At 38.9% G+C, this 14,185-nt stretch overlaps 1 protein-coding gene across 4 annotated transcripts in view; it reads left to right on the top strand.

Moving 5' to 3' along the window:
* Positions 1-14,185, top strand: part of LOC131032357 (protein FATTY ACID EXPORT 1, chloroplastic) — a 171,920-nt gene that overhangs the window by 6,589 nt on the left and 151,146 nt on the right. For all 4 annotated transcript variants that reach the window (XM_059218066.1, XM_057963306.2, XM_059218065.1 and 1 more), the window contains exon 2: positions 7,646-7,958. In XM_059218066.1, coding sequence (XP_059074049.1) covers positions 7,646-7,958 — 313 coding nt within the window. The remainder of the gene's footprint in view (positions 1-7,645; positions 7,959-14,185) is intronic.

The raw sequence follows: 14,185 nt of genomic DNA, 5'->3' as shown, positions 1-14,185 counted from the left end.
TGTCAGCTCCATTGCCTCCTTGGACAACCTCCTATGAATTCTGCTTTGCAACATCCGCGTGATGTACATTGTGAATACATTATTCACTCTCTTATAATCTTCAATTCTATACATGTTCAACTGTGGATAGCACTCATAACTCCTGAATTGTCCTTGTCCTTTTCTGACTTCACCTCTGCATATCAATCCTTTGTATGTAACAAATTGTGCAAGCAAGTACACCAAGTAGGAAGTCATGGCGAATGACTTGGACTGCTCCACATTCCTCAGCTGAAAGTCCAGATTGTCACTGATGATTCTAGACCAATTTATCAATGTTCCTCTTAGACAATCCTGGATGAAATAGAACATCCATCCATTGTATATTGCACCCTGTGGCATCCCCATCACTCGGTTAAGCAGGAATACTAAATCGCTATATTCCTCTTTGAAGGCTCGATCATCCACTCCTTATTTACCATGGTCTTACACGCATCCATCTTCTTATTATATCGGTCTTCATATTCATCTTTAGTTATATCCTTCATGTCTGCTCCACGTGGAATTCCAAACACCTCAGGAATCGCATCCTTAGCAAGGTAGGCAATGACAACACCCTTAGGAGTCTTGATCATTCAGGAGCAAGGATCGTAACATCGTGCACACTCTAGGATAAGCTCACTGCACTGTATGGATTGCGGAAATCTAGCAGCCTGGAAAATGCCACTCTTCATAATGTTCACATAGGTTGGGGAAGGAATCTGGCTTCCAATTCCAAACATACGCTGTCGCTTCCGGTTTAGGTTCAGGAAATGCATGTTCATGTTTGTAATCTCCTTCTATTTGTATGACATCTTGGATTCTGGATAGCATCCAGTCTCAAGTATCTTCTGTTGTTCTCTCGTTTCCTTGAGTCCAGACTTCGACATCGCACCTGTACAAAGCTTGAAGTTAGAACTTAGGAAAATAAAAATATTCTTGACAAAATTCGTGACTTCTTGATGATTTAAACTAATTAGGGTATGGAAATCAGGAAAATAATCCACACTCTAGATAGATTTCAACAATTAAATACGAAATGTTACAGAGTTAAGAGTATGAAACCCTCATGAAATTCATTAAAATCAACACCTCCTTATACTTAGAAATTTGTGTGCAAACTAAAGTGCAAAGGAGCATACCGGATCAACAATGACTAAGGAAAGGTGTGAAAGGTTGTGTTTTCACACAAAACTAAATCTGAAGACACCTTCCGAAGTCAACAATGGTTGCCAGCAAATCTGAAGACAACCTGCAACTATACAAAGTAATCTCTCAAAACATGTTGCAATCACCCAAACATGCACAAATTTGATGAAAATCAATCGTGATGACGAAAGCAATTAAATTCGGGAACATAGGTATGGCTCGTAAAAGTTTAATTTTCTGAGGACAAGCAGCCAAAATGAAGTTGCAGACCTGTGACAGCCCTCAAATGGTCTGAAAATTGACTGAAAATGATCCCAAAATGCTCCCAAATGCAAATCGCCAAAGTTAGAGTTGGCTGGCAATGAAAATCTAAGTCTGAAAATGGATGAACAGCCAACAATGGAGGTCACACCAGCTGTAACAATGGCGTTAAAACTCAGATCTGAAGTAATCACAGCAGGTAGGGATACTGGCGACCACCAATCATGAAGGGAATCCATAAAAAAAATGGCACCAAAACACTTGCAAAATAAAATCGTATTTCTCCAACTATGGCGCCACCTCACACAAGTCTGAAAATATGTCTTCAAAATGCACTCCAATCTGCCAACTCAAGTCTGAGAACAGCAAGTAAAAATGGTTCCAAAGCGAGTGATTGGAAGGATTCCAGCCAAGAGATTAAGGATTATGATGATCTTATGTTTCCAACCCAAATTTATATACATACTTTTTTGGAGATCAAACTTGGGAGCAAGAATCAAAGAGCATCAATTGTAATCTTGTTAATTTTGAATTTTGAATTTTGATATGACATATTTTAGTCTCAGCTTTGGCTCGAGCTTTATGATTTCAAATGGAGGTTCAAGAAATAATTTCATCCACATTGAAGCTACACCAAGTTGAAGTCATAGGCTTTTTCTTTTTGTATGTTTTTTTAATAGATTCAATTTCAGATGCAACTTCCAATAAGTACCATTTATATGGCTATCAATGCCTTAATACTCATAATGCCTATTTTTATCAAAAGTAGTAGTAGCATTACACTTACCTTTTTCTTTTGGCTTAGAACCATCTTAATGCTTGGGAGCATTTGAATAGAAGCCTCATCTATGTCCTTGGGCCTTAGCCAAGAAAGTTGTAGCGTCATAAATTGTACACCTTTGCTAGGGTGTCCAATTTCACACTTGTTTATCACTCATTTTAGTGTGTTTCACTCTAGTATGCATTATAGGACTTCATTATGCACTTATTTAATGACTAATTCAAAGATATGAGTCCTCTCCTAATTCAAATTTCAATAAAATCTTACATGGGCCCTGAATCATAGGCGTGGCCTTTAAATCTTTCATCTCCTCATTTCTTTTTACCTACCTAGGCCCTATTTCAACATATGCGGTCTTTTGTATCTTACTCCGACATCATAACCCAATTTACATTTAATCCTAGCTTCTCCTTTGCATTCTAGGCTTGGGGTTTAAATTTAGGCCCGCATTGGAGGGAGCATGCCGATCAGATCGGCCTGCTGCTTGATGTTTTGGCTTAAATTTGAACCACATAATCGTCAACTTGGTTAAGTGGGAAGTCTTTTCCTGTGTCATCTTGCTCTGAGTTTTTGACCTCGAAATTTTTGGTGAGATATAAAGGCAAGCTATCTCATCTCTTTGTAGAAGGGAAACAATTGTGAAGGACTAGCTCTGCAATTTGAAGATATCCTATGAGATGAAGATCTGCAAAGCAAAAAACAAAATCAGCAAACATCAAGATTCAATCCATTTTTCATCATCAACATGGAAGCTTCAAGAGATGTTGGAGGATCATAGGGAATTATCGATTGATGATTGGCTAGTACCTCTCCCTTTGGGTGTGGTATGATTTCATGTTATTCTCATGTTTCTACATACAAGCTTCAAATCTGAAGTTTGTTATTTCAAGTTATATGATTCATGTAATTTCATTTTCAATATCATTTAGGGCTTTACTCTAACACATTTGAGTAGATCTCTAGGCTGTTTTTATGCATTATTAGCTCATAGCAATCTTAGACACACTTAAGATTCAAGAGCACTTCCAATTCCAATTTCAATATTGGCTATTTGTGGATGTGGAAATCACCAAAATAGGGGATTGACCAAGACAAACCCCTATATAGCCACACACACACACCATTTTTTTGTGTTCTAGGTTCAACTATAGGTTTAGATAAAATTTTGGCAGAAGAAACACCTTCTGACACTGTGACAGACTTAGATTTTCAATTTCATTAGGAAAACTCAGGACTAGGTCACCGGGGGTGCCATAGTCCACCCAAAATTAGTTAAAATTTGGGAGAGAGCAGGTACAGACCTTCGGGAGCCTAGATCTAGAATCTTAGCCAGTTTCTCAGTCTTGGGAACTAGTCGCCCTAGGCAACCCAGTCTCTACAAAAACAGTCCAGATTTGAATCACAGATGCACTATACTCTTCCTATTTCATTTCCACATTTGATTTATAGTTCACAAATTTTTGTCATAGTTATTTTCAGATTAAAGTTTAAAACCCTAGCCTTTTGTTTCATTCCAATTGACATCTCCAAGCAGCAAAAGAATAGAAGCCCTAAGATCTCTTTGATAAGGGGTTAGTCAATCATATTCGCCTCTTGGTGGCTTCATATTCCAATGTGATTGGAAAAGGGGATTCCCAACCTAGTTGGCCTATCCTATTTCCCTTCATTACAAAAGTATGTCATGCCCTAACTAAAAACATCACGAAGAAGTCACAGCAGAAAACAAAGGTTTGAAATTGCAGCAGAAAGATGTCTTGGATCGCTAACTTATCTATGGGTGAAAGCAAGAAAGTAAGACATAACGGGTTGCAACATTAATAGCTAAACCTTGGGCAGAAATAATTAAGAAATTAGGGCCAACCAGGGAAAAAAGGAGCTAATAAATAAGGGCTGACCCAAGTTATAAATTATTAAATTCAGGCTATGACTATTTTGGAAATGGTTGACTAAAATGGAATTGTAGTTGAGGAGACGACAGGTTTAAGGACAATTAAGAGCATCAATTGAAATAATTCCTTGAAGGAGTTGACTTGGGGTTCGCTAGGTCAAGTGCCTAGTTTGAAGAGAGGCAACACCTGCCTAGGGAAAAGGGATGTGCTCAAGAGACATAACCCTATCCAAATAAAAGATATAAAAAGAAAAACCGTTCTTCCAAGAAAGGCATTGAATAGAATTAGATCTGATTGAAAATAAAAGCAGAAATAGCAGATAAGGAAATCAACATAAGAAATAAGTGAAGTACAAAATTTTAAGAGACTAATAGAATATATCCATTATTTCAGCTTGAATTAGAATAATTAATTACTACAAGTAGGTGTATAATATAAAAGATGTATATTGTGATTTATGAGTAAATAACGATTATATTATGTAATCTCTATAACTATAAATTAATTATAGTCTCCTTGAAATAGTCTATTTGGAATCCAAATGGAATGAGTTGCAAAAAGGAAGGTGTTTTCAGCTTTTCGAGTCATGAGTGGTGACAGAGTTGTCCTACCTTGGAGCAATCATGCCACCCCGAGTTGAAGGTTCGTGGGCTAGGAGGCGAATGAGTGCTCTTGGGCTTGGTGAGGAAGGCAATCCTCATGTGTCTTATCAAGCATGCCACCTTGAGATGCGACATTTGTGGGTTGGGAGGCGATTGAGTGTTCCTGGTCTTGATCAAGGAGTGTGTGATATCTCCAAGGTGGCTTGAGGGATGGAGTTGGCTTATGGTCATGCCATATGCTGTGGGCCAAGGAGCGAATGAGTGCCCTTGGCTTCGGGGAATTCTCCAAGTATGCTAACCTGCAATAGATATCATGGGCGACAGGGCAAATGAGTGCCTTTGGGCTTGAAATTTCCCCTCAAGTATGCCAACCCACAATGGATGGACTGAGCCCTACCCATTCTCTTGCAGTACAAGGGAATCCCCCCTTGAGACTGTGGTTTACATACATACACTTGAATTCCTAACATGACTATCAAAGGAAATTGCTTGATATTGAATTGAGTTTACTATATACATATAATGCTAGTGTTATGGCTAACAATGTTGTAAATAATAAAGTTTGCAATTGAATTATGTCCTTGAGACTTGAATTGGAATTGTATTTTTTGGTGAAATTGCAGGTGGATCCCTAGGAGGGACATTACAAAGTATGCCTCCTTAAGTGTGTGTGGAACCCTCCTCTCAACTTCATCAAGATGTCTTGATCCAACACATCTTTGCCCATTTGGATCACCTTCTTGTGAAATTTGCTTGTATAATCTTCTACATCTGGGCCTTTATTTTTGTTTGAAAATTTGCCAATCAATAGACCTTTCCTTTTCAGAACAAATATTGTAAAATTGTCTCTTAATGAGTGTCTTAAGATCATCTCATTTGGAAATTGTTGGTAGTTTTCTCATAAACAAGGAATGGACAGAGCTCTCAACCCGAGTCAAAGCATAACTGACTAGCTTCAATCATGCAGAATCAATTTTCTTCTCTTCACTTATGGGAGGTAAACTTAAGCATTGTTCTAGTTAGGTTAATTGCCTTCATAAGGCTGGATTCCTATTTTGACCTCTGCTTTGAATGGAGGTTGAGCTTGGTTGGTATGGGGCTTGGCTCAAGTCTTTAACCCTCCACGTGGTTCTGGGATCTCCATTGAAGCTCTTAACTTCCCCATATGAATCTCTATGATTATCTCCAACTTATCAATCTCCTCCCGTTTGCTGAACCTTTTTTCACAATTGTGATGTACTCTCCCTTCCCAGAGCCATTCTTCTCACTTTTAAATCCCCCGTTGTGTATTTTTTTAATTATAAAAGTACCAAGACACTTACTGTGGCACTAGCCTCCGTAGTAATGGACATAAATCTTCGAAACTGTTACACTACACAAAACTAAACAAGGGACAAAAGGCTGCTCTTTCTAATCTAATCTGTAGTGATTATGGACATTCCATTTTGTAACTCACCAATGAGAATCAAATTTGTCCCACAGTGATTGATTGAATAAGTTGCCATTCCTCAAATGATCTTACGGAAATTTGTTTGTGTGTGTTTGTAAATGGATAGAAGTACATAATGTGTAAAATAAAAAGCAAGGATACCTGAAACAGAAGTGTCCAAGACGACTGTTACCCTGGAAAAATCCAAAAACTGTGAGGAAATTCTTCTTCATGCTACCATGTCTGAGCTTTTACAGGGTTACTGCCTTCCCAAGGCTTCTATGGACATTGTTTGCATAAACATCATGTCCAAACACCTAAGCTCTGCAACTTGCTCAGCTTACTTTCCTCACACACTCCATCTCTATAAGACATTATAGCTTGTTTGCAATCAATTTGTTCTCAACCAATCTTTTTACAATTTCCACTATAAGAGTATAAAGCATTTACACATCTTCAAAAGCTCAAGAAGGAAGTTAGAATGATTCAGAAAAGGAAATGGCATCATTTATGATCATTACTCTCTGTCATCAGATGAAACCATTACTTTACAGAGGCAAAATTGCTGCTTACAACTGTGTCAATATGGAAACCAACAATCATAATTGCTGCTTGCTTGAACTGTCACTTCTACCATTCACAAAACATTGCTTTTCTCATGTTTCTGCTGAACTGAACAGGTGTTAAGATCTCCTCAGACTTGACTACCTTTGTAGACCTATGAACTGTCTGTTCTTCTTTGTTCTTTACTGTAACCTCTTGAAACAATCATTCGGAATTGTTTCAAGTTACATGCTCTGTCTTCTTGAGAAAGTGGCTTGTGTAGCTTATTTTGTTAATACTAAATGATCAAAATTGGATCAAGGGTTGTGGGTCAAAGTAATGTTATGTGTGACCAAGGTCAATCCTTTTTTCTTTGTAGGGCTTTAGAGACAAAACTAGTAAAGATGGTTAGCTGTCTATCTTGGTTTTTTTAATGATCTGAGTGATTGCTTATGCTACCATGCTGCTCATTTTTTTTCTCACTGATGCTTACTTCTTGGTGTAAATTTTCTGTGTAAACACCCAATTAACAATGTAGATTGTCTACAGACTTTGCTTTGAGAACTGTTGCAGGCTGCAGGTGAGTTCTGACATTTATATTTATGCTTTTTATGGGTGAGGCATATTGCTTGAGGACACATAGCCTCAATTTTGTATTATTTGATCAAACATTTCATCACCCTGGGAAGTTTAGATTATTGCTTCTTCAGCTCAGCATTCCTAATTTCTATATGCTCGTATTTGGTGATGTTATATTTGTAAGTAATGTTATGAAAACAGATGACTTATACCATTGTTTCCAAAAGAAAAAGCAATGTACTTATAAGATATATGACAAGTATCCATTGCATTTCTCTTGTAAATATCACTGCATCAATTGTTCACCAATTGGCAATTTTAATTTCTATACCAAGGTTACTTGAATTATATATAGTGATGACCAGACTTTTGAATATTTTTTTTCTCCATATAGGGATCAACTGATTTGCAAGTTGAAGGGAATGTTGTAGAAGGTCCTAAAGATATTAATGGTGTACATGAGGCTGTAACATGGAATGGAGAGAGCAAGGGACTTGAAAATCCTGACACAGAGCCATTTGATTCTTCGAGGAACTCAATTGAGGAGTTGGACAGAGAAGTGGAAGAGGCAAAGGAGTCATTAGCAGATATATCAAAAGAGGCTACTGGAAAAGAAGACGATAAATCTCATATTACAGAAAATGAACCCGTCCAAGAACAAAGGAAGGCTGCAAAAATCCATGACTTTTGTTTTGGAATTCCATATGGTATGCTAATAAGTATTTCCTTATCATTCTAAGATTTACCTTTTTAAGTCTTTACTATTTTTCCTTTTTTTATGCTGTTATTGATTGCCTGATGAAGACGGTCATCTAAATAGATTGACCTGTTTTACATTTTCTGCTCCAGATCTTGTCCATTCCATGGTAGTTAAGGATGATGCTAACCTAAGGGTTGCTTAGGATTGTACTCCCTGATTGGGAATTTGACCTAATTTTATTCATTTACTGTAGCAAAAGAGTGGTTGATTGAAAGAAATTGAGTCATCAAAAGACTTTTTAGTTTTCTTGTTGTACCAATGGGCTATGTATCACTTGATTCAAGATATGTAGAAACTCATGCAATGTGCTCTTTCAATCATTTAATAATTAATAACCTTTTGTGTGCAACTTACATAGCCTTGTATAATATTCTTTAGTGTTCATTTTGGTTTTTATTTTGGGAGGGAAACTACAAATGTTCAACCATGCCACTTTTCAGTCTTCATAAAAAATATCAGTGATCCCATACATGAGATTAGTTTTCACCGCATTTTCTGGTGTTACGTGGTGTAATAATTATATCATGTGGGAGGTTATATCTCTGTTTACAAATGTTTTAAATAATAGTAGTGGAGATCTATAGTGGTCCTCAGCCCAAATAACTAGCAGCAAACAATAGTACAATGCGAGAAGAACCATCAAATGTTGTCACAAACAACCCATGTAGGGTTAGTAGCAGGTAGAGAGCAAAAGGAAACAGCACAACAAAACATCAAAGATGAGACACCAACTTAACCCAATACCACTAATTGTGAACAAGGCTATGTTATTTCAAAAACACAACTGCAATCAACACTAACATCAGATCTGAGGTCCTCCTTGCCTAAAATGCAATAATTCCAACCTTTAGTGTAAACACCCATATTAAAATTTCACCAAATTTTTTGCACTCTTCTCAATGAACATTATATCAAACAGTTGGCATGCATGTAGATAATGAAATATTTATGTTGTAGTTGACATTTTGCAATATTGTTTGGGACTCATCTAATATTTATAATAAGATTTGACATTGATAACGACTATCGAGCATCAAGTTACAACAATACTCTTTAAGTGATGACCACTGTCATTGGACAGATTACATTGAATTACAAGGAACTTTCAGTTTACTGTCTACAATAACAGAGATAACAATACACGATTTCTGACCTTTTTCTTGCAGAAATATGACACATAGTTGTCACAAGAACAGTCTTCCATACACAGACAATATTAGAATCCTGAGTGAACTACATGACCCTCCAAGAACTGCCGAGTCACCTCTTGTGTGAGTTGTAATAATATTCTGTCTGTGTTAGGTCCCGGAGACAACTGAGAGGGGGGGGGGCGGGGTGAATCAGTTGTCAAATATATTCAAACCTGTTGGTAAACAGATTTGTCTCTTTTCTGAAATCTTAATATAAAACAAAATATGACTCTGATTCACCCTTTAGAAAGAAACAATTATACCAACAGTTGGAAGAATTAATGATAATTCAACCTCTGCATTAGAGGGCAGCTCCTCGTATGATTTACAATGAATTTATTATACAGTTGATATGCTAACACTTTTAACCAGAAAGCAGTGAAAGGCTTCAGCATTTATCCATCAACACAAATAAATGCCCAAATTTTCCTGAGAAATTGCTCAAAGAGGAGTTCACAGACTCTGATTAATATATATTTACTGCATACATTCAAAAACAAAATGGGAACTCAGTAAGAGAAACTAGTAGCTTAATCGAGACTCTCTCGTGCCTCACAGGGCAAGGGGGATCAAGCAGATTAACACCATGTGAGTCATCCAACAATCTATAATAAATATGAACCGAAAAGAAATGCAGAGATAACTGATTATCAGATTAAATTATGCCCACATAACAACCTAAGAAGAATTACGAATCTCAGAATGCATAGATTTGAAGATATCACAACATTCCATTAATAATCAGCCATTATTTCATTTCCCACAATTTGTATCAAAAACTTTTCTATTGTTTCTAAAATCACAGTTTCAGAACCTGTTCGAAGGCAAACTTTTCAGCTTAAATAGCCACCAGGCCATAGTTTTTACATAATTAACAAATAACATTTACTTTCACTTCAGTGAAAGAAACAGTTCAAATGACACAAAAGAAAGCTAAACTAATAGCCACTGAAACACCGACATTTCATTGTAGCACAACTAAGCATCTACTGCAACTGAGGAAGTTACGGGCTTGTCCTGTTTTGTCGCGGATCCTCGCCATTCTAGGTGTGCAGTCGAAAAGTTCAGGATAACTTGGAAATAGGGCTGGCCAATGTGTATGATCCTCTGCTTCCATGTGTATGATCCTCTACTTCCACACTTCCTTGTCCATATTCACCTGCGCGACCTTCGCTTTATGAACCTCCAAGTGATCCGAACAGACAATGAGCATTGATTCAATTTGCTACCTTCGAAAAGTCATTGGTAGTCAAAGATTTTGTGGTCTGAATGGAATGAACTCTATCTTGAAAAACTTTAATCATGTCTGTGTTGGTGTCTGTTTTATCATCTACCAAACATTTAGAATAGGATGCCTGAAGACATTCTATCCTCTCCTGAAAAATCACTACTGATTCCAAGGTCTATATGTGCGAACAAGTGACTTTAGTGGAATAGCTTCTTGGGTAGTGTATGCTGAAAATCTCGAGGGGGACTTATGTTTAACAACTATCTTGAACTGCTGGACTTAGATGGATTTAGCAATTTTAGGCTCTTCGTTTTTTTTTTTGATTTTCTGGGAATTTAGACTTTCAAAAGAAAAGGAAAAAGAGATAGGGTTAAGAAGGCTAATCTAATCCTACGAACTCTGGAGATGGTATCAATTGGATGCTCTCGAGAAACCAAACCTTGCTTCGCCACACTAGGGACAACTACACAAAGCCGGTGCAATCTTCGATGGATTGTGCTTATGATTAAGATGTTGGGATGCACAGGGGATGGGCTCAGACTAACTTTGCACGGTAAAATGGAAATCATCCATTTACCAAAAGTATGAGCGGAGGTACACCATCAATTGACATTTATCAAAATCCTTCATTCAAATTAACAACAATGAAAGCAAATCTAGATTAATTCTAACGAAATGTTGAGGAATTTGAAACCATGCAAATCATTCAAACAATAGGGATTACCAAGCAACGCACATGCAATATATTATCTAGAAATGACCTTACGCAACAATACATCAAAAACCTCACTCTCCAAATGAGAGGAGGCAACCTTATATAGTTTTTCAAAATAAATGAATGGCCGAGATCAAACAGTGATCAAGGGCCAAGATTGAAAGTCTTAAACCCTAATTAGGGTTTCCCAAAACACCATCAGCTCGAGTGAAGAAGAAAGTGACACATGGCACAGCTGCTAATCTTATTGGGGTGAGCGCCTACTTTCCTCCTTTGTAGATTCGATGTATCTGGACACAATGAGCTTGACCTCCTCCATGGTGACACTTGGCAAACTGCCAATCTGGAAGTCGATGATGTCCACATCATCAGTACAAGTGGCGAGGATGCTTTCCCACTCAACTGCCTGGGCAAGAAAACTTTCATCGATGAAGAGAAAGTTTGCGATCTTTGAAAGATCGCCCTTGTCAATCATCCCTGAATCCTTGAAGAAGCTTGACTGAATCCTGGCTCTCAGGTTCTCTGCCTGCAAGTGTTTCTCCCTTATACTTTCTTTCTTCCAAATCTCGGATGCTACACGAAACACTTTGCTCAAAATCTCCTTGACACTCTCCTTTGTTTCAAAGCACTTGGTCTCGAATTTCTTCAAAACCTCAATTCGGGTAACCAAGGTGTAATACCAGGTGCTAAAGTCGTACCTATCTCCGGTCTGTATGATACCTGCATCCACCAGACTTCTCTTGTACAAACCTCGGATAACCTTCAGATGGGGAAGTATTTCATCTTGAATCTCCTCCACGTCCTCCCAATTGGCAGCTAAATCCTGGATACGGTTGGCAAGAGAAGAAGCCGACTCATGTGCTGACACTAAATTCTCTACCAGTATATCTGCACGTGCCGAGGCATCTGAAATCCATTCCTTAGCCTGTGTGAATGTACCCTTCATATCCTCATAATCCTTCACTGATCCCTGCTGAAGAGGCTATGGCGGAGTAACCGGGATCTCACGGTTGAGTGGGCTGGTAAGATGGAGGACATACTTTCTCCATTGCTGGTTTTCCTCGTCGACCTTCTTCCTCTTTTCTTTCTCATGGGCCAGACTTGTCTTCAGAGCGTTGCAAGAGTCGTCAAAATACAGGACCTCTTGGTCCTGGGTGGGCTTACCCAACTCTATGGTAGTGATCTCGTAATCATCTGCGGTGACATTGTCCCTAGTCTTTCCTTCTTTGGGCACCGCTATCTGGACTGTCTTGAACCCCGCACTGTCACTTTGAATTAGGGAAAACTTTCTGGCGGGTTTGGGTGGTTTAGTTATAGTGGGCTCATTCACCTTCTCTAGAAATGCAACAGTGACCTCTTCAAAACAGGCCTCCTTGGGGACCTTGGCCTTTATTCTTTCCCTCAGCCAATTCGGAATGGTTGATTGCTCTATAGTATTCCGGTCAAACTCATCATCTGCCTCTCCTGGGTTTGCTGGTATGCCATCCAAGAAGACTGTAGGTGCTTCAGCTTGCTTTCTGTCTGGACTTTGGACAACCTCTTCCACTACTTCCTTAACCGGATGAGAAGGCACTCTTACTTCATCATCAATCATGCAGATGTTCATCTCTTGCTCCCCAATTGCATTCTGATCGGGTACAATGGAAGCAACACTAAGGATGGAGTGGCCTTCGCTGGACTCCCTTCTTTCACTACAACCCTTTTCCCTGTGACCTTTGTGGAGCTTCCAACCAACTCCTTCCTCTTTCGAGACCCAACACTTTCTGGATTTCGAGCATCACCGGCAGAGGTACAAGGATTGATGGACAGAGTATCATCTACTCCCATCAATTCATAGGTCAAGGTCACACCTTTGGCCTTTAACTGCCTTGTCTTTTCAGACGTCCACCACCTCGAATACTCAACCACCAATCTCATGAGGTCTGCTAGATCTGACTTCTCCCCCTTTGTCCAATCTATTAAAACCAGGGGTTCATTTTTCATCTTTTCAAAGCCTGGCTGCTCAAGCTCTAAGCTTTCCTCCACTTGATTGGCAACTCTGAATACCTCTGTTGCTCTCACCATGCTTAAAGGGATTCTCGACCAGAATCTCTTCCTAATCTCGAAGCTATCGGCTGCATTAACCCAGTAATCTTCTAGATCCGGTCTGTGCTCAAACGCTGTTCCTTCGCCCTTCTTTATCTTGTGGAATGGATCGAAATTCCTTCATGCCTTGTATTGATAGAAGGGATGCCAAGCTAGCTCCTTCTTAGCGGTTGCAGCAGCTTGTGATGATGGACATGTTTCCAGCCCATTGCCAATTGTAAGTGAGGATGTTCCTGCCTTCTTCTGCTTATCCCTTTGAATCACTATATACTCCTCCAATTGTCTTACAACCTCGAGCAACACCACTCGGTTGGTAGGGTAAGCTGGAAGCTTGTATGGAGGTCCAAAGAATCCCTTAATTCGGAGGTAAGTGAACTTTGGATATTGGATGTACCAATACCCGAACCGACTAATGAAGTTCATAGACTCTTGGGAGAGTCTCTGGTGCAGCCCCACCTTGCAGTGTTCGAGTGATGTGCATAAGGAAAGTATCGCTCACTCTTTTGAAATGGAATTTCTCTTCCATGTGGAGCTGGGGATAGCAATCATGTACTGGAAACTGGTTCTCCTTGTTCCCTACTTCTCTACAAGTGAGACCTCTGTATCTGTAGGTCCTGGCCAAGGAATAAAACAGGTAAGAACTCATGAAGAAAGTCCTACTCGTCTCCAGGTTCCTCAGTTGACTGTCTAGGTTGTCGTTGATCATCCTGGCCCAATCTATCATTTTTACTCCATTGATTATTTCATTAATGAAATAATACATCCATGGTTCGAATGGAGCTCCCTGAGGGTTTCCCATTATTCTATTGAGTAGGACAATCATGTCCCCAATGTCTTCCTTGAAGTATGCTCGTACTAGGCTCTTCCTCTGAAGTTTGGAGGTGCCCTTCCTTGGCTTGTCTAGCCAAGAATGGTTTATGGCATCATATTCCTCTAGGTGGTCCTGATACAGACCG

This window comes from Cryptomeria japonica, chromosome 3 (assembly GCF_030272615.1).
Source record: "Cryptomeria japonica chromosome 3, Sugi_1.0, whole genome shotgun sequence".
Taxonomy (NCBI): Eukaryota; Viridiplantae; Streptophyta; class Pinopsida; order Cupressales; family Cupressaceae; genus Cryptomeria; species Cryptomeria japonica.
This window is presented reverse-complemented; position numbering and strand designations above follow the sequence as displayed.